This window comes from Trichoderma reesei, assembly GCF_000167675.1.
Source record: "Trichoderma reesei QM6a unplaced genomic scaffold TRIREscaffold_1, whole genome shotgun sequence".
NCBI lineage: Eukaryota > Fungi > Ascomycota > Sordariomycetes > Hypocreales > Hypocreaceae > Trichoderma > Trichoderma reesei.
This window is the reverse complement of record NW_006711148.1, coordinates 547,740-567,174: the sequence shown is the minus strand read 5'-3', so window position 1 is coordinate 567,174 and position 19,435 is coordinate 547,740. Positions and strand designations below refer to the sequence as shown.

Sequence of the window (19,435 nt, the reverse complement as noted above, 5' to 3'; positions counted from 1 at the left end):
CCCCCGAGGTCCTGTGGCCGACGAGCGTTTGCCCAGCGTCCTGTGTCATCACCATTGTCCCGTTTCCCAGCAGCACCGTTATTGCGTCCATCAGCGTCTCGATTCGATGACTATGGATACCGCAATGCCTTCTCTCCTCTCCTGACTCATTCGTTCCATCGCCTGCGCCTTACCTTCACTCTGCCTTTGTTCCTCTCTCACCTTATCCCGACATCGTCGACGGATTTATTTTTGGCCCAGGCGCTCTCGCTCGCCTGTGCACCGTCTCCCCCTAGCACCTCACTCTACCCAGCATGTGTCTCAATTTTTTCCCTATCCCCCCTCTATCTCTCTACCTAGGTATTTACATGTACTTTTTCCCATTTATCCACCACCACTCACTGGCCTGTCTTTGTCCCGTCCCCTCTCCCGCACTCCATTAAACCACCCCCCCACAGCGCTTTCTCTTAGCGCTCTGCTCCGTTTCTGCCACTACCGCTGTTCCCTGTCGCTCGATGTACCCTGTCACTCCCACACAAAACTACTACAGGCCCAACCACAGCCTCTGTCTTATATCACCTCGACCTCCCTCCCGCTTCCCACATTCTGCATCCGCCCTTCACTGCCCTTCCACAGACGCTGCTTGCTTGACGACTTCATGACCTGCATCTGCTCTGCGTTTCACGACTGCCCCCTCCGCTCGTCTCTTTAACGCTGTCTTGAACTATCGTCTTCGCGTTTCTGTGGTTTTTTTTCCCTCTTTCCCTCACCAGCCCCGCCTCACATCATCACTGCTCGTCTGCAGTCAATAAAAGCCCGCCATACGCTAACATCCGCGTTCGTTGGAGATTATCAGTATCAGCACCTTACGACTTGTGTATTCTTGCTTTTGTTTCGCTTCTTCCTCCTTGTCCTCGTTATTTCTTGTTTCTCTCGTTTTTTGCTCGGGTCGTCAACCGTCTCCTTCGCTTCTTTGACGTCGACTTCCGCGTCGTCTCATCCCCACCTCTCGCCCTTGTCGGCTCTCTCACACAGTCACACACATCCTCATCATGGATTACTACTCTTCAGCGCCTTTGGCCATGGATGCCAGCCACGAACAGAAGTACTTCAAGGCAGAGGACACCAATGGTCTTGATGACAACCTCATTGATCAGAGCGGCATGGACTCGGGCTTGGAACTCTCTCCTCCCATGGACGGCAGGCGAGAGTCGTTCGGCATCGGAGGGCCTCTCTTCTCCCCCAAGACGGAGGACTGGCAATCTGTCGACATGCAGTCGCTGCCTTCCAACAACCCCTTCTTCGAGCCGCACAGCACAAACCCCTACATGCGCTTTGAGCAGAACTCTGCCAACCCCTTCATCTCCTCGGGCAACCCTTGGCCTATGAACGGAGGCTCCGGAACGGCCACGCCTTTCCAGCGCTTCGGCGGCATGGCGACGGACTTTGACGCCAACGCCTCCATCTTCCAGCAGACCATCCACGCGCCCACTCCTTTCCCTCCCTCGGCCAACATGTTCGCTTCTTTGGCAGACGGCCAGGTCATGCAAGACGGCCAGTCTGCCTCCAAGAAGATGCGACCTAGCAGCCCCTCCATCCGATCGCACAATGATCTGCGCCGTGGCGATGGCATCCGGAAGAAGAATGCTCGCTTCGAGATTCCCGCCGAGCGCAACTTGAGCAACATCGACCAGTTGATTTCTCAGTCGACGGATGAGCAGGAGATCAAGGAGCTCAAGCAACAGAAGCGACTGCTGCGAAACCGCCAGGCTGCGTAAGTAAAACAAGCTCATCTTTGCTATTCAAGACAATGAAGCTGACTTTTGAAAATGTAGCCTCGACTCTCGACAGCGCAAGAAGCAGCACACTGAGCGCTTGGAAGACGAGAAGAAGCAGTTCACCGTTGTCATCACTGACATGGAGGAGGAGTTGGCCAGCCTCAAGGCCAAGGTTGAGCAGCTCATGCTCGAGAAGCAGCAGTGCGTCGATTACATCGAGACCCTCACCCTCGAGAAGGACGAGATGATCCGCACCCACACTATCGAGACCGGTGAGCTGAGGAAGAAGGTGGGCGTCCTGACCGACCATGTCCAGCGCCTGGAGAGCAGCTTGCCCCCCAACGCCAACGGCTACTCCGGCGCGTACGACGACATGGACGAGTCCATGGATCTGGCCGGCGCCTGGGACAATGGCTTCCTCAACGACTTCACCGACGAGGTCAAGCCGCCCATGGCCATGGCCCCCAAGAAGGACAACAACCCCTTCACCTCGGAATCCGACAAGAGCTCCTCCCAGGGCGGTCTGCTCTTCATGCTCTTCCTCGTGGGCGCCTTTGTCCTGTCGAGCCGCTCGATGCCCTCCATCCCTCGCGTGTCCGAGGATGTTCGCGTTGCGTCGGCGACTCTTCTCGACAACGTCCTCAAGGACGCCGGCGTCAGCCCCTCGCCCAGCATGCACGCCATTGCCCCCCAGCCTTCCGGCGCTTCTTGGGGCCAGCCCATCAGCCCTAGCGCCATGGCCGGCATGGCTGCCGACGGCGTTGTTGCGCCGTCCATGCTTGTGGAGCTCGGCGACAGCCTGATGCAGCCCTCGCAGCAGCAGACCAACGAGCAGATCTTCTCCCTCTCTGCCGCCCAGTACAACGGAGTCAGCGACCACGACTTCCTCCAGAACACCGCTGGCCGAATCCCCAGCAAGGCTCGCAAGAACTTGGCTCAGTCTCTTGCTGAGCTGCGGGAGGTCGCCAAGCAGTCAGGTGCCGCGGAGGTCTACACTCGCACTCTCCTCTGGGACCAGATCCCCCACGATGTTGTCCGCAACTTTGCCAGGATGGTGGTTGAGTGCAACAGTGCCCAGAATGCGCAGCAATGCAACGAAGCGAGGTCATGAATGGCTTTTCAGTGACCCGCCGCGAAAGACAGGATAAAAAAAAACAAAACACGAAATCTCACGATGACGATTCAGAAAACGGCTTCAGTAATGCAACGATCAAACCTCTCCTCACTCTACCTTTTGTCTTTGCTTCTATTCTCATTTTTCTCGACAAACTTCTGCTCCTTCTCACTCTTCTTTTCTTACAGCCCCTCCAGCAATTGACCGGCTGGCCCCTCTTATTGAGTCGCTCAGGGCGACTCTTCCACATGCACATTATTGGAGATTTTCTGCTCACGCATTCACCACCCCTCTTCTTGGTTTACTTGTCTCTTTTTTTTTTTTTTTTTTTTTTTGGACACACCGCTTTCTCATGAAAACCATCTACTTTGGAGTCTCTTACGATTTCTTTGCGGATCTATCTAGCGAGCGAGCAAGCGTTGATTTATCTTGGCGATTGATTTTGTTTTGATATGATTTGACTTTTGACTTTTCCTTGTGTTTACTTTCCTACTGTTATATTTTTTGGATGGCTTTTGGATTTTTCAGCGTTTCCCTTCTTCATTGTCTTTTCCTTGTGTGTTTTTTCTTTTCCTTTTCTCTTTTCTCCTTTGGATCCCTCCGGCTGGTGGGTCGAACGACATAGGACACAGGCAGAAGCAAGGCGTGCTACGGGCCCCAGTCCCGTGCATGCCTGTACTTTTGAGAGGCATAGCTTTTCGGATATTGGGAATCTGCGTGCGGGATGATACCTAGCACCGACAGAAATGGTTTCTACGAGGCATGTCGATACAGAATGATGACAGAATGGAATCAGATTGAACGACGACGACGAGATTGAGCACCTGGAACGGGCTCATCTACCCGACACTCTCTTGAGAACCCACCACAGCGACTGAAATAAAGATCTCTGGGTGGCTTTCCTTTGTTTGGGCGGCATATTGGACATAGCCTTTTTTTTTCCACTTGGAACGAGCAGCCACATGATGGCCTCTGGGTTTTGACGACATATTTCTTTTCAGATAGCCTCTTCAATGTGACCATGGACGAATATCCAGCTTACATTCATCAACGTATTGCTTGCTTCTATCGTGACTATGACTGTCTTGAACCGACCTGTTCCTGCAATCTTCCCTACCTACAGTAAGTTGCAAGTTGCATGATGCAATTGCGATTGGCCGTGAGAGAGTGTGTGTCCAAGAGCAGGGCTAGGAACCCGAAACCTGCATGCTTCGACGGGCCGCGACCTACCCTTTGCTCACCACTAGGAGCAAGGTATCTCCCTAGGGAACAACATGTGGTGAAAGTGGTTTGCTACGTCCCGCATCCAGCGCACCACAGGTGGCCTTATGCCTTGGAAAATGCCACTACTGCTGCTTGCTGCCACCACCACAGATCTACCCGAGACCTGAAACGGAAAAAGAAAAACAAAAGCAGCGGAGTCGTGAGACGAGCCGTGAAAGTAAAGTGATGCAAAGGGAAAATCTTCGATCTTGAAGACATGCACAGACGAGGCTGGCCTTGGACATTGAGAGGAGGGGGGGACATTGGGTTGACATCACACCGCCAACGAGGCATTGCGGTTATCCTGCCTACTCTTGTTTTCGTTTAGTCTTGGTTGGACTTGGACTTGGCGTTGCAAATGTGGTGGTGACCTGGGATTTCTGGTACTACTACTAGTAGTAGTGATGTTGTAGAGGGACACGGGAAGGAGAAGTGTGGTGGTCATGGCCATGCATCATGCATCCCCGGCCTTGTGGCCGCAGAGCTATGTACATGTACCATTGCTGCTTCAGAAAGGTATGCCGAACGTGGACGGGACGGGAACGTCATTACTGGCAATGATGTTCTGGTGCTGCTACTGCTACTATGTACTTCGTACTCTGCTTGTCTGCTACCCAGTACTACTTACCTAGTAGTAGTGCTTAGCCTGTGTAGGTGTGTGTTGTGTGTGTGCGTGTGTGTGCCTCGTTCCTTGCCAGTGACACAACCAGTATGAAAGACTTGGTCAGTGAGAGAAGATGGATGATGCCATCACGAGATTTAGTGCTACGAGTCCCATCATGCTGACCTCTCGATTTGGAAAGTGGGAGGATGAGGAGATGGACGAGCGCTGCTTCCTCAATACGATGAACCGGATAAGATGAGATAAGCCAAAAGTATGCCTTGTCCGTACCTGCCTGATGGGAACGGGGTTCATCACTCGACAGACAAAGGGAAGGAGCGAATCCGCTCACGAGAAACATGACCGAGAAATCGAGAATCCCTAGTTCGGCTTCAGTTTCTGCACTCCCTCCCTTGCTTTTCCCCTCTCCTCAACCTCATTCGCCATTAATCCCATTTAGCCCATCGAGGCGCAATCCGGCGCATCGGGCTCGCGCTCTTTTTTGCCTTGTTCCATCTGCAAGAACTGATCATCTGCCTCGAGCTGCCGACCAATCCCCTTCCATAGCGGCCACCACCTTCGGGGTTTTGGATCCAGAGACACCACACGCAACGGCGGCCCAAGGAGAGGGCATGATTTTCTTTTCGCACGCGCGCACAGCTCATGCCACGCTTCTGGAAGACGGGGGACGTTTGGGGCTGGCTCTGGCTCCCGTTTCTGATTTAGCTCCGGGTCTCTGATTTTGGCTCCTCTGTTGACACGACGCCGGCGGCCACGCTTGACCTTACGACATCGATTTTTGACACATCGCTACGCTACACCATCCCCCCAACGGGCCGATCCTGATGGCGCTGGAAGCTAAGAAAGTGGCTTGAGGACCGCCCAGCTTGATGACGCCCAACATCGGGGTACTGCTGCCGCTTCTGCTGTTACAGGTACTACAGGCCAAGGCACACAATGTCAACAGGTATCTCTCGTTTTGTGCGTCTGCTGTGAGAGATACCCTACCTCGAGCGGCAAATCAGCGTGCAAAAAACCAGTCAGTCACATCTCGTGTACATGAGAAGCACATGAAAAAGGAAGCAGCATCCACAGACGCATATACGCATGGCCGCATACATGTACACACAGACAAACACCCACACATGCATCGTGCATGCACCTTCAGAGAACTCTTACCCACCGTCAGACAGAGAGCCAATGTCAGTGACGGCAGAAAGCCGTCCCTTGTCCCTTACAGCTCCTCCCCCTTCCGTGACACCTCCCAACTACCATTGAGGATGCCTCTTACCCGGGACTAACAGAGGTGGTTGCCAGCAAAATCAACAGCCAGCACGCCGACTCGAATGTGATAAATGACTCACGGATTGATACCCAAAGCCCAATGGCCATTGATAAGCACAAACGGGCAACGGCAGGAAGAAGAGAGCGAAAAAATTCAATTGGGAAAGCAGGGTTCTGCAGCACTTCTCCCACCCAGCCCACTTTGTGCTCCTCCGTACTAGGCCTCGATATACGGCCGCCTCCACAACAGCAGCAGCAAAAGAGGAGGAGTTGCTCCCTCTGTTTACCTTGTCTCTCCCACCCAGTCTCACGGCGACAGCTGAACAACACATACATACATGTACATACAAGGATGCCCGCCTGCTTCGTACATACACGTACATCATGTACATGTATGTATCATGCGCGTTCAGACCACCTGGCCCGTCTGTCTGTACGATACGATACGATACATGTGCAAGTCAGGCATCAAAACAACGATCCGGTCCCCCAGCTAGGGCAAAGCTGGTAAAAGAGCCGCCCGCAGAGAGGGAAAGAGAGAGAGAGAGAGAGAGAAGAGGGGGGAGGACCATGGCCAGCCGGCCGGCGCTCTCATTTGCTCCAATTCTCCGGGCTACAGCTGCAGCTCACTCTCCTCCGTTGCCTTTGCCCTATCGATGCTGGTGAGCAGCTGTGGGAATGAGCAGAGTGAAACTGGTTATCACTGGTCCTGGCTGTTTGAGTGGCCCCGGCCGCATATGGCACACACGCACATACACATGCTCTCCCACATGGATGAACAAGCGGTTATGGCCTTGCAGTCATCCAACCATACGGCCATACACCTTCAGGTCATTGCAATCCAAAGACACAAGCCACACATGCATGCTACACACATGCATGCTACAGGCAAACATCCAACCTTACATGCCGCCATCGCCCGCTACAGTAAGTATGAGCCGTCCACAACGCCTGGACGCTGCGGCGTCCGCACCTCCGGATGGCACAGCAGCAGCACCCCGCAATGTGTAGCAGGACGCAGGATGGGTCACCATGCAGCTTTCTTACTTGCTGGTTTGAAGCCACAAAAGAGGGACACGCAATGCAACAGTGAGGAGAAGAAAAGAAAGACGTGCGCGCGCCCCCTTGAGTGTCCAATTATAAACGCTGATTACGAGAGAACTGACAAGCCCGAGGGCAAAGAGAGAGAGATCAAGGCCAGGAGCCGCCATCGAGCGCCGCCGAGTCGAGGGAGATCTGCCTACCTGTAACCACCAGCCTCCCTAATTTTTCTTGTTGTACTTTTCCTTCCATATCCTGCAGAGCCGTTAGCCTATGACGCCTCTGAGAGCCCTCGTCTGTCGTCTCATTGGAGCTGAACTGTGCACTTGTAGCACACCACGAATCCTTCTGGAGCGACTGGCAGGCAATCATGAGACCGCAGACGGTCGCAGCTGTTGCACAGCCCATCCCGCCAAAGAGCAGCGCGTGTGTGGTTGTGCCTGCACGGATGGGTTCGCAAGCGAGCTGCGGCCACTCGGAAGCCGTGGATTATGGATTCTCCCACACACACACACAGACACGCCAATAGCTGACACGATGGGCAAGTATGGGTGCAGTCTGTTGATGACTTACCATGTGTTCCCTAGTGTCTTGTTGCCTGCCTTCTCAGCCAGTCGATAATACTGGGCTGCAGTGTACTGTATTTACTCCCAAGTAAGGGGTCCAACATCAGCTTCATGTGACGGATTCGAGTCTGTGGGGGAGGGGAGAGGGAGAAGACAGCTAGTAGTACTGCCTGGGCCATGCCTCCATTGGACCTGACAAGACCTGTGCGCCCTCGCCTGCTCGCTGTGTCCTCATGGGAACCCAACCCCGAGGCACTGGTGAGACGTTGGGCATCAACTTGGTCTTTGTCAGCCAGGCCATGGAGGATGGCGACTGGGCAAGCCACAGCTTGTGATGCTGCCACTGTGCCTTGACTGAGGCTTGGCTCTCTTGCGTACCACGAGGCGCAACCCCAAGGCAAGTCATATGTTCACTTTGTTCGGTCTTGACTAATGGTCCACGTACCTTGTCCTTCTTACAGCCGTAGCCCTCCAGATAGCACCAGGCAACCTCATTCATGGCGTCTTTGGTCACTCATCAGCATACCGAGTCGAGACTCAGGCCCGGAGAGAATGGGCCGCATGTGTTACTTACCAGTATCGCCCAAGTTCGCCGCCGTCTCATAGTACTATTGTCCCGTTGCAGAGCTCGGTTAGTGTCTAATCGGTCCAGAAAGCAGCTCGGCAGCCAACCACCGAGCCCCTGATATCGCAAAGATTGGACGGAGCTGCATACCTGCTTCGCGGCGACTGGGTCCTTTTCGATGCCCCAGCCGTTGCGGAAGCAATTGGCCAGCTCATAGATGGCTAGAACCAGCTCTCCCTTTGCCGCTCCTCCCTTCTTCAGGCCGGCCTGGATGGCCATTTGCTCGACGGCTGCAGCATTCGAGGCCGCTGCCGTTAGATAGTGAACCGCCCGCTCAGGATCTGGTGTGCATCCCCAGCCGTGCCTATGGGGGAAAAAGCCATGGCTGTATTAGCTCCGCATGGTCTTCTCTTTCTCGCTCATCGTCTGCTAATCATATGATGGGCATGTCACGTAAATGGAGAATGGGGTGATGTGATATGTGAGAAGCACTCAATGAGGATCAAGGCGAGGAGAGAAGAGGAGAGGAGGGGGTGAGATGGAGACTTGCCTCTCTTTCTCTCTCTCTTTCTCTCCTCTCTTCACCCCCTCTTTCTAGTTTCACCCGGCAGCAGCTTTGCATCGCCACCGCAGAATGGGAAGTGAGGAGAAGAGTTGAGACGGGCGAATCGGGGATCCGGGAGACGGTAGCACTCACCTGAGGGCCAGTCCATAGAGAACCTGGCTCAGCGGGTTGTTGGCGCCGTTCTCGTCTGCAAGGCGCCCAAACATCTTGGTGGCCTCGGCAAAGTTCCCCTCCTCATGCAGGCGGATGGCCTCCTGGATGTCGGCGTCGATCTGCTTGGACGAGACCGGGGCGGTGGCAGAGTGCGTCGACGCGCTGCGGCTGCGGGCAGCGGCACCGTCGAGGCTCACATGGGCGGCGCCGTCTGCAGGGCTCCTGGCGCGGTCGTTCTGGCCGGCCAGCATCGTGGCCCTCTTCTCCCACTGCAACTCTTCGGCCTCCCTGTCGCCGGCGTCGGTGCCGGGCACGACGATCTCGGGCAGGTCCTGCGGCACGTGGTCCGACGTCTTGGGGGCGCGGCTCAGGTGCAGGCGGTGCGACAGGCGCCTGGCCGTGCTCTCCTTCTTGGTCTGGCTGGTGGCGGAGGATGCCGAGGGGCTCCGCGGCCGGTCAGAGGACGAGTGGAAGAAGTCGAAGCTGCGCCGGGACTTGCGCGGCTCGCCGCTGGTGGACGCGGCGGGCGACAGCAGGGCGTCGTTGAAGCCGGGCGAGCCTGAGCCTTGGCCGAGTCCTTGTGCTGCTTGCTCATGTCCCTGTTGTTGATCCGGCGCCGTGGCGAACTGCTGCGTGATGGTGTCGGAGTCGGAGCGCACGAAGATGTCGGGGCCTTGGTCATGGTCTATGGCGTCCTTTTTCCTCAGAGCGTCTCGCAGACCCATGGTGTGTAAAGTGAAGTGAAGATGTTGACGTAAGTCAAAGATGAGATCGTTGTTCCTTTTTTCTTTGCTGTTGGAACTAACAGAAAAGGGGCAACAAAGCAACAAGTTCACGCACAACACCCTCTCTATGTAGACAAAGGTATGTATAAATCGTTGCAAGCGATGATGATGTGAAGATGTCGCTGTAAGTTAAAAAGACGATGCCGCCGCCTCAACGGGAGAATGATATGTAAAAGCCCCTCCCTCTCCTCAAAAGCGATGATGACAACCCCCTGGTATCCCAAAATAGATTTAGAAAACTTTCCTTGTCACTCACTCCCCCGTCTAACGTTATAAAAGGCAAGTCAGCCAAAAAGAGTCGTCGGGTGGGCTTGGAGCGAGGCTGAGCAGCGTCAAAAAAAAAGGTAGATTCGTGTTGTTTTGCGGCTTTTGCCATTTTGTTGTTACCTACCTACTGTGTGGTAATATATGGGCCGGATCGAGATGCTTTGGAGCGTGGGATAATATGGCGGTGCACACTGTTGTTTGAAGAATGGCTGGCGATGTGGTTTGTGGGTGGAGGAGGAGGAGGAGGAGGAGGTCGAGTGAGGCTTGGGTTTCAGATGTGTTGAAAGAAAAGACGAATCAGAAGGGAGACTAAAGAGTTGTAATTGGAGCGTGATTGTGATCAGATGAGTAAAGAGAGTTGTCCAAGAGGCTAAAAAGGAACGCCGGGTTTGCCCCTGGAATTCGATGATTGATTGGGTTTTCCCGGCAGACAGTATGAATCCGACAGGGAGGGACACGAAACGCAAATAGTCACTTGGAAATTGTATGTATCCCGTGTGGTAAAGAGGGCGGGGGATATTACCGAGGAAAATATGTACCTACGGCGCCGTCGCGGGTCCCGGTTACCCTGTCATATAAGACCTTAAATATATGATAATGGCACTTTTTCAGATAACTATTGAGGATTTGGATTTGACAGGATCAATACGGACTGAGATGGGAGATGAGAGAAGAACATATGTAGATAGGCATGTGAGAGAATGCTTTGCCCCTTGTCGGCTTGGCAGCCAATTTGCCTGTATTATTTCGTCTTCTCCATTCAACAAGGTTTGGGTTCATGGCAGGGAGCAGGGAGCAGGGGCACCATCTACCCTGTTAGATATTACATGCGATTTTAGCAGTCTGTTTTTCCATATACGGTATCAAGAAGCTCAACGTTCATGATGTTAAATAGGTGCTTGCGGCCCTTTTTTTTTTTTTAAGGGCTGAATTCTGGACTTGGGCTCCATCCATGGAGTCTTAGAGGTGTCGATCAGTGATGTTTTCAACAGGGCCCTTGTTCGCTAAGAACGTGCTGTGCTGTAGAGCGTGTCATTCCATTGTTGGCGACTGGGGGGGGGGGGGTGAAATTGAGGCTCCTATAGGAGTCAAGATTCGAAAGAGAGAAACTAAAACAAACACGACACAAGCTGTAGTAGATTCACGTAATAAACATCATTCGCCATATGCATCCATAAGCCTTCATAAGCTGCTCTTTATTCATTCATTTCTTTCCTTTACCAACACATGCTGTTTTCCTGACAATTCTCAGACAACTTTCTTCTTCATCTTCTTCTTCTCCCTCTATTCTTTTTCGCTCTTCCTATGTTTTTTTTTTTTTACCTTTTTTGCCTTGTTGCAATCTCGCAAACCAATATCAGAATGCTCAGTAGCTGGTAGGGTATCTTTGGCACGAATCCTCCCTTGGCAATAGAGCTATAACAAAGAAGGATATGAGTCATCATCGACGTCGTGATGCCTTGCTGGTGCCGTCGAAAAGGAAGGAGGCCATCACATGCTATATAAAAAAACAACAAAGAAGCATCTCATAAAGGCGCAACCAAGCTGAGACTGCAAGCCGAAACCATATCGGCTTCATCATGTACAACAAGTGGCTGCTGCCAAATCTGCTGACCACACTCTTGTGACTTGACTAGAGAGGAAGAAAGTCCTTTGGGTTCTCAAAGTCAGAGTCGTCAGAGTCAGCCTCGAGAAACTCGGCCACTTCGTCCGAGTCGACGTCGTCTGAATCAACCGACTCATCATCGCTCGACACGTCCTCGTCCTTGTTCTCGGCTTCGTCGCGCTGCTTGGCCTGGTTTCGGAGGACGCTTGCCCTCTCGCGATGGAGCAGCTTACATCCCCTGATGTTGCAGGACCCGGTGTTGCTGAAGTTAGGGCATTCAAAGACATGGCGATTGGTGCACTCCGCACCCTTGTCACAGTAACCGCAGAACCCAAATGCCTCGCAAACGGGAGCGCTTGGAGACGCTTTGGAGTGCGTAAAGGGACAGTCAGGCCGAGAGCATTGGCCCTTGGCATAATGCAGGCAGTTCGGGACACGCTCTGGGGTAAGCTCATGGGAGAGGTCGCATGCCTCGCCGTTGGGGCACTTGCCGTCTTTCATAAAGTCTTTGCAGAGGGCCACCTTGTTGGGGTCGTGGATATAGCGGCAGGCTGGGCCTTTCGGGCAGGATCCTAAAACAGAAAACATTCGAGAGGTTAGTGTCCCTACCTCCATGCCACCTATTCTGTCAAGCTGCGGGGGATGTATTCGTCGCCGCAGGCGTGAAAATTGTAGAAAAAGTAAACAATTACCGGTCGTTGAAAAGATCTTGCACCGTTGATCGAGCTTCTTGACCGCGCCAGATCGACTGTTTGACGTTAGTACTGCGCTTGCCGAGCGGGAGTATACATACCGTTGGTCTTTGACTATCCTCTGCGCCACTAGGTTTCCAGTCTTGGTACGATGGAACTTAACCCCGGCAATGACTGTCGACTTGGGCGTCATGGCAGGAGAGGCCGGATCGCCTGTTGTTGTTTGTTAAAATCAGGAGAAAAATACACGTCTGAACGGAAGAGGAAATGCACATACCAGGTGCTTTGACAAGCTTCTTTCCTCCCTCTAGAACGCGGAAACGAATACCGTCGACCGATATCTCATTCGTCCCTGTCGCGTTAGCGGTCATGCCCGTATTTGGAAACCCAGCAGCGCCGGCTTGGTGGCGGAGATATTCGCTAAACCGCTTCTTCTCCCGAAGGCGCTGCTCCCTGAGTTTCCGCTGCCGAGTCTCTTCTATGGCCTTGGCCCGGTTCTGGCTGTCCTTTTCGTAGATGCTGGCGTTGATGAGCTGGCGGTGGCGATCGTTCTTGGATACCCAACCGGAGCCCGTCGGACCAGGACTGGGCGCTGCCGAGCTCGACGCGGATCCGGAGGCGGATGCTGAGGCGTTGAGGTGCAGGGTCCTGTGACGGTGAGCTGCGGCTGGCCGGCTGCTGAATCCTCTGGTGGGATAAGGCGCGCTTGCTTGACGATAAACATTTCCTTGAAATCACGTCAGTTTGACTGTTTGGTCCGGTCGCTCGCGGATGATGCGGACCTCGATGGCGGCTCGGGTGATGCGTCGATGGAACTGATTGGTAGCCAGCCTGCTGGTTCTTGTGTCGGTTGATTTGGCCTAAAATGAAAACGAAGACGTGAGCTTCTATGAAGTCATCGCGGGACAGCTGACGTCCTACCAGCGAGTTGGCCGATGCGCGCCAAAAGCTCCTTTTCCTCGTCCGTCATCTTGGCGATGACTCTCTTCCTCGTAGTCCCAAGTACGTGATGCAGTGCGATAAATAGATTTGGGCAGAAGATGGGATGGAGTGCGTGGTTTTGGAGCGGTGGAAGATGTATCGAAATTATGTTTGAAGAGAGCAGATGCAAGGCTGCCGAGCCGTGGCGAGCTTTGGAGGAGCTAGCCTTGGAAAGCGGTGGATGGATTATGTCATCAACGCGCCCACGTCTTTTTGGTGTGCAAGGCTGAAGGACACCAGCCATTGATTGCCTTTCAACATACCTACCGCACGATCGAAGCTTGGAGGCACTCTTCGTGTCTTCGATTCAAAGATCTTTTCTAATTTCCAGGGTCTCCCTCATTGCCAGCGATCTTCTTTCCGCCAAATCAAACAACCACGTTCCTCAATTCCCGACAATGGCGTCCTGGGATCTTCTCGACGAGAAAGGCGAATCCGAGCTTCACAAGAGCCGGCTGCTCAACGTTGAAGAAAAACCCTTCAAGCGCATCACCAAGCGACTCTCCTCCATCTCCGCGATTGTATCCAGCGCCATACAGTCCGACGCTACCGTCCAAAACGGCCAAACCACAAGCAGCGCCCAGCTACAAGAAGACCTCACATTCGACTTTGCCGCCTTTGAGAGCAGCATCGCCCGCTTCCAGTTCCTCCACGACGCAAATGTACGAGAGCGGCAACGTTACGAGGCGGACAAGCAGCGCATCCTGGCAGAGTGCCAGGCTGCGCGCGAAAACAACGCTCGGCTGCGGGAACAGCTGGAAGACGCCAAGGCGACTTTGGCGCGGCGGAAGAAGTTCGATGAGCTGGCGGAGAAGATCCTCTCGAACCGTTTGCTAAGGCCACGCGAAGACCAGTTTGCGGCCCTGGAGAAGCTGGAAGAAGAGTGCAAGGAGCTGGAGCGCGAAAGCGAAACATACAGTGGAACGTGGAAGGAGCGGAGAGACCAGTTCAACAGGATCATGGAGGAGGGCATGCTGCTGAGGCGGCAGATTAGAGACGAGAAGGAAGAGGTAGACAGGAGAGAGGGCATGAACGAAGGCGCAGAGGACGAAGCGGAGGAACAGCGCGGCGGCCAGACGCCCGGCGTTGAGCCCAGCGCAACCGGGACGCCGCGCCCAGACGGCGAGGGCACCCTCAACGAAACGCCTCAGCCAACGATATCTGTGGACGCGCCGACGCCGGCGGTCAGCTCGCCGCGACCGGATCGGCTGCAGCAGCTGGCTGCCGAAGGAACGGGCTCGAGGGCACCCAGCAGGGCTTCGACGAGGGAGCCGTCGCGGACGCGATTGCGGGAGGCGTCGGGGAGCGAGACGGGCGAAGATGTTGATATGGAGGATTCGCGACGTGAGGACGGTGAAGAGGGAGAGGAGGAGGAGGATGAAGACGACAAGACGGGTGCACGGAATGGCGATAAGATGGAGGTTGATAATTAGATTTCGACAAGTTTGCATGGCATTGCTTTTCTCCTGCGACAATGGGTCGAGTCTTTATACACATAGGATACCCAAATGGACCCTTTACCAGAATTCAAAGATGACGCTTTTTTTTTGCCAGTATTATACCTATCTAACGGAGTGATGGCCGTAGCCCACCGGTGTGTCTTGTGTTGTATGACTAAACCGCAACTCTTTCTATCCTCCTCGTTCTATCCCGATCGTTTCGTTCGTTTAAGCAGAAGCATTCTCCGCCTTGGCCTTTTCCAGCGCCGCCTTTGCATTCGCAAGCTCCTCCTCAGAAGCACTTCCGCCCTTTTCCTCCGCGGCGACCAAATCCTCGAGCTTCTCGACAGCCTGGTTGATGCGGGTCCTCAGCGGCTTGAACACGGCCCTCGTCTGCTCGACAACCATTTGCTAAAAAGAGATAACCACCAGAAACGTCAGCCATGACTCTCTCCAACACAATCTACACAAAGCCCGTCAAACTGATACACGCGGTAGGAGCCCACAGAGCTTCCGCAGAGGACGAGAGAGAAGGGTAAAGGCAGAAGGGGGAAGAAACCAAGAAAAAGGAAAGAAACATACGTGCTGCTTGAGGATATACGTCGCATTGCCCTCCTCGTCGTCCTGTCCGCTCTGAATCTTCTCCTCTTGCGCCTTGACCTTGGCTTCTTGCTCCTGGAGCTCCTTGTGGTAGGAGGCTTCTTCCTTGAGGAGGCGGGTTACCGCGCCTGTTGCGATGACGAGGGGTGATGGGGGAGGCATTGCTGCGTTTCTTTCTTTACTCTGGGGTTTATGTCTTTGTTCGTTTCGGCCGGACGGTATCGGTGTGAGGTTGAAGGTAAAGGTGTCTTTTATGGTTCGTGGTAACGGGGAGTAGTTCGTAGTAAGTTGTTTGATCGGGGTTGAATCTGGGTTGCCTACCTGAATATGGGAGATAAACTACCAGGTAGTACTAGGTTGCCTGGTAGAGGAGACGGATTTGGTTCCGCGTGGGGTTCGAGAGCCGTGGCGGGGCAGAGCAGCTGCAGCAGATCGCGACTTCTTTTGCTAGACTTTGGAATCTTCCAGTTTATCAAAGCCTAGGTACCAACTTAGTAAGGTAGGCTTGAAGCCAACACGAGCTTGACATTCAAGGGCTCAAATCCTGAGCATCAAGAAGAACACTGGCAAGGCATATTCGGACTTTAACAGGAACTGGAGCATTTCGGTAAAGAGAGTCATCGAATCAGTCTCAACAAGCGTTAAAAGCACATCATATTGCCAACGTCTGTCGAGTGACGACCAAACCCTGGACATCCTACCTATCTAACAGCTGATACCTAGGCAAGCAACGTACAGGCCACAAAAAAAGAAGAACGAGAGGCAGAACAAAAAGTCAAAAGACAGAAAGAAGAAGAAGAAGAAGCAAAAGGCTTGTCCTGAATCCACACCCAAGGCTCGAATCATCAGTTTTTTTCCCCCTCCACCCTTTATCCAGATCAGAGAAATCCCCAAGGTCACATTACATGGTATCTCCCAAACGCCTTCAACTCCGCCATGAGCGAATCGAATAAAAGCAAAACCCGTAGCCCCAAGATGCACAGCAATGTATTTGTTACATGCAAAGTTTCGTCATTTCTTCCATTGGTAGGTACTCGTGACTGTTTGGCAGACGCTTCATGCTCCGACAGAAACCGCCGCAACACTCGCGGGAGCAACGGGCTCGGGTTCATCTTGGTTCGAAATTTCGCCGCCGGCTTCTCGCTCAGCCCAAGCACCCCAGAGGCCACGCTTGCCCCGGATCTTGATGGGGTCGCCCAGGCCTGAGCCCTGCTCGACCTTGATGGCGTCCTTGGTTGCGAGCACCAGGCACTCGAAGAACATCTTTGTCGCTTCGGCTTTGGTGGTTTCCTTCTCAGGCAGCAGGCTCTGGAAGACGACCGCCGACTTCTTCCTCTTGTCGGCATCATGGGCCGCCTCGGAGCCAAACAGGTCTCGCAGAATATGCACGGCGTGTCTGGTGCCAACAGAGACGGGGCCACTGTCGGCGGGGTGGACGAGCGGCATCGTCGTGTCTTCGAATGCGGGCATCAGGGTGCTTCCCTCTCCGTCCGCATGATCCTCGTCAAAGTGAGCCGCGCTTTGGTCGGCGGGAATCTCCACAATGGTGCCATCGGCGGCCACGCTCCCGTTGCCAAAGGCGTTTCCGTCAATGGTGAAGTCGGTGTCGTCTCCCAGCTCGAGACGAGGGGACTTGACTCCACCCAACTCGCTCTCCACATCGGCGACACCGCTGTCGCGCTTGCGCTTCAGCTCATTGGCGCCACGCACCATGTCCAATGACAGCATGCCGCGGAGCTCGGGTGCCCATCCCTGGCTTCTGCCGTCCATCATGACGGATGAGACGAAGCCACCGTTCTTTTGCATTTCCACAAGAGCGAGGAGCAGAGGATCACGAGGGAGGAATGCGGTGGGCTTGGTGATGTTGTCCCTGTGGGCCTGCTGCTGCTTGATGTGAGTGCTGGACAGCACGATTTCATCATCTGGCATCATGAGGCGCTGCTTCCTGGGGCGCTGTGCAGGTCGCTTGACAGGGGAGTCTTCCGCGTCTTCTTGGGGCTCGTAGAGATCGGTGTGGCCGTGGCGGGAGTACTCCTCCTCGATCTCCTTGGCAAACTGATCATCAATGTCTGAGAGAGGAGACTCCGAGATTCTCTCTCGGTTGATGTCGAGAGCAGCCATGCCAGGCACGGCAGATTGATCGTCGGGGTTGAACTGGAAGTCGTCGTCTCCCATCTGGATGTCGCCCTCGTCATCTGCGATCCTCACGCCGCCGTCCATGGCCATGGTGGTGTCGTCAGGACCAGCGCCCTCCTTGGTTCGAGGCATGATATCCAGCTCGCTGAAGACGTCATCTTCTATTGATCGCGCTGCCGGGGCATCTCGACCCATCTCAACGCTTGGGCCACCATCCATGTCAATGCCAAAGTCGAGCTCGAGCTCAAGATCGTCCATGGGCGCGAGCGCGTCCTCATCCATCGTCATGCCGCTCTGGAGATACTGGCTGTTGTCGAAGTCTTCCTGCAGGTTAATGTCTCGAGTGTTGCTCACGCGGCCCTTCCTACCGACCTGCGTGGACGACACATCTTCAACCTGCGAAAGGAGCCATGACGCATCCGGGGGCGGAGGGAGCTCGAGGTTGTCGTATGGGGTGATGCGATCGGGCAGAAGCAGAGCCTCGCGGTTGGTGACTTGCAGATTGGCGGCCAGATCGTTGTTACCACTTGATCGAAAAGCCTAGCAACAATGTTAGCGAGATGTGTAACAGTGGACGTCGAGAAACTCTAAAGGCAATGCAGAGAGGCTACCAACCATTTTAATCTTCATCATCGCCTCGTTACAATCGTCCAGCAAGTATCGCGTTTTGCGCTGGTATATCCTGACCACACCCAGCAGAAGCTGGCCGCTGAGACGCAGGGCCATGGGCGCCTGGTTCGGCGTAATGATGGCCTCGACGCTGTCCGTGACATTGGATTGCAGGATGTGATTCTTGGAGAGCTTGCGCTCGAGGTTGGCCGACAGCCAGACACGGGCGAGCGGCCCGGTCTTCTGGAGGAGCGTCTCCGAGTAGAACATGGCGGCGCGCGAAGCTGTCGCACGGGTCGATGTGGCGACGGCGACTCAAGGGCACGAGATGGCCGGGTAGGGATGCGAACGGGAATGTGGTTGTGAAGGCGAGTTGCAGAATACTGCTCAGCCAGTGGGAACTCGGTGTAGGGACACGAGCTTGCAGCCTCGGTGGAGGTGAGCACAAGTAAACACGGCACAAGGGCTGCGCGTTTTGGCGGATAAACAATCGCCGAAACCGTGTTCGGGCCGGGCTCACGCGCAACAGCAGCCGCGCAAGCTCATCCAGTCGTAAAATATCGTGTCGCCCGGGGCGAGTGTGCGAAGAGGCGCGAGATTCGGCGGCGCAGGGCGAGGCGACGGGGTTCCGGTGATGCAAAGGGCAAAAAAGGCGAGCAGACGCAGTTGTGTGGAAGTCTCAGGTCTGGAGCGAGGGGAGACGCTGCGGTCCCCGAGCTTTGCCTTGCCGTAAATTGCGTGGCTGGGAGGAAAAGTGGCTGGTGGCATGAGGTACGAGGTACGAGGTACTTCAGCCTTCTCTGGCCGTCCAATTGCGGCTCGGTTTGCTGCGCCGGAAGCGGGGAATCCTCAGCTCCGGAGCAGATCGTTGAGGCTGGTGGCTTGTCGGAAGTCGGTGCCTGCAGTGCAGCGGTGGTTGTCGGACAAGGCACTCCGTACCAAGTACTTCTACAGTCAAACGGTCAATACCTGGTCTTGACAGGATTTGATGCAGAATCATTTGTGAGCGAACTCGAATTGTTGAAGCGTTTCTTTTGCAATGTGCTGGATAGGTAATGGACAGTGATAATGACAACTCGCTGACTGCTATTTGGCTCAATTAAGTGGTCATGTTGCGACATGTGCGCTGGAGCTCATGGTCATACCATTCATTACCTTGGGTACACCAGCATGTGCGTCTCCAACCAGGAACCATGACTCCCAGAGGCTCGATCTTCCAGGTTGATACTAATGGGTTCACTTTTGTATCCCTTGTCTGTGTGCGCCAAGACATCATCAATAATTGAGCTCTCCATCCAGTGCTACCTCGTCTGTCTCTTTCTTAGTTTCCCGCATCTGCAGCTGAGCTTCGTACAAGCACCACGTCCCGGGAACCGGTTCGTCACAACTAGAGGTTGCCGTCTTATGTCAT

General features: G+C 54.3%; 6 protein-coding genes across 6 annotated transcripts; 2 read left to right on the top strand and 4 right to left on the bottom strand.

The window, feature by feature from the left end:
• Positions 1-1,031: 1,031 nt before the first annotated feature.
• On the top strand, positions 1,032-2,907 carry TRIREDRAFT_73654 (basic-leucine zipper domain-containing/DNA binding domain protein; the record flags this gene model as incomplete). The annotated part of the gene is made up of 2 exons (XM_006961510.1): positions 1,032-1,753; positions 1,815-2,907. 2 exons carry the CDS (start codon positions 1,032-1,034, stop codon positions 2,866-2,868), a joined length of 1,776 nt encoding a protein of 591 aa, XP_006961572.1. The 3' UTR covers positions 2,869-2,907.
• A 4,374-nt stretch (positions 2,908-7,281) lies between these two features.
• TRIREDRAFT_1737 (uncharacterized protein) lies at positions 7,282-9,634 on the bottom strand (the record flags this gene model as incomplete). The annotated part of the gene is made up of 6 exons (XM_006960855.1): positions 7,282-7,315; positions 7,634-7,698; positions 8,072-8,130; positions 8,201-8,234; positions 8,342-8,555; positions 8,889-9,634. The coding sequence occupies 6 exons, from the start codon at positions 9,632-9,634 to the stop codon at positions 7,282-7,284; spliced, it is 1,152 nt and encodes a 383-aa protein (XP_006960917.1).
• Positions 9,635-11,594: 1,960 nt separating this feature from the next.
• Positions 11,595-13,298, bottom strand: TRIREDRAFT_21150 (uncharacterized protein; the record flags this gene model as incomplete). The annotated part of the gene is made up of 6 exons (XM_006960907.1): positions 13,181-13,298; positions 13,042-13,119; positions 12,537-12,986; positions 12,418-12,472; positions 12,260-12,315; positions 11,595-12,139 (listed from the first exon to the last, which is right to left on the bottom strand). Exons 1-6 carry the CDS (start codon positions 13,227-13,229, stop codon positions 11,595-11,597), a joined length of 1,233 nt encoding a protein of 410 aa, XP_006960969.1. The 5' UTR covers positions 13,230-13,298.
• Positions 13,299-13,638: 340 nt separating this feature from the next.
• TRIREDRAFT_1735 (uncharacterized protein) lies at positions 13,639-14,673 on the top strand (the record flags this gene model as incomplete). Its single annotated transcript, XM_006960854.1, has 1 exon — positions 13,639-14,673. The coding sequence occupies one exon, from the start codon at positions 13,639-13,641 to the stop codon at positions 14,671-14,673; it is 1,035 nt and encodes a 344-aa protein (XP_006960916.1).
• A 137-nt stretch (positions 14,674-14,810) lies between these two features.
• TRIREDRAFT_119593 (tubulin cofactor A) lies at positions 14,811-15,563 on the bottom strand. The gene is made up of 2 exons (XM_006961101.1): positions 15,262-15,563; positions 14,811-15,090 (listed from the first exon to the last, which is right to left on the bottom strand). The coding sequence occupies exons 1-2, from the start codon at positions 15,439-15,441 to the stop codon at positions 14,908-14,910; spliced, it is 363 nt and encodes a 120-aa protein (XP_006961163.1). The 5' UTR covers positions 15,442-15,563; the 3' UTR covers positions 14,811-14,907.
• A 772-nt stretch (positions 15,564-16,335) lies between these two features.
• On the bottom strand, positions 16,336-18,294 carry TRIREDRAFT_102512 (uncharacterized protein; the record flags this gene model as incomplete). The annotated part of the gene is made up of 3 exons (XM_006961100.1): positions 16,336-17,532; positions 17,617-17,955; positions 18,031-18,294. 3 exons carry the CDS (start codon positions 18,292-18,294, stop codon positions 16,336-16,338), a joined length of 1,800 nt encoding a protein of 599 aa, XP_006961162.1.
• Positions 18,295-19,435: the final 1,141 nt, after the last annotated feature.

Excerpts from the sequence above, each read along its gene's own strand:
- TRIREDRAFT_119593 (XM_006961101.1), bottom strand. The coding sequence starts at position 15,441 with ATGCCTCCCCCATCACCCCTCGTCATCGCAACAGGCGCGGTAACCCGC. Across the intron at positions 15,091-15,261 it reads CGTATATCCTCAAGCAGCAC|CAAATGGTTGTCGAGCAGAC; the intron begins GTATGTTTCTTT and ends ATCTCTTTTTAG.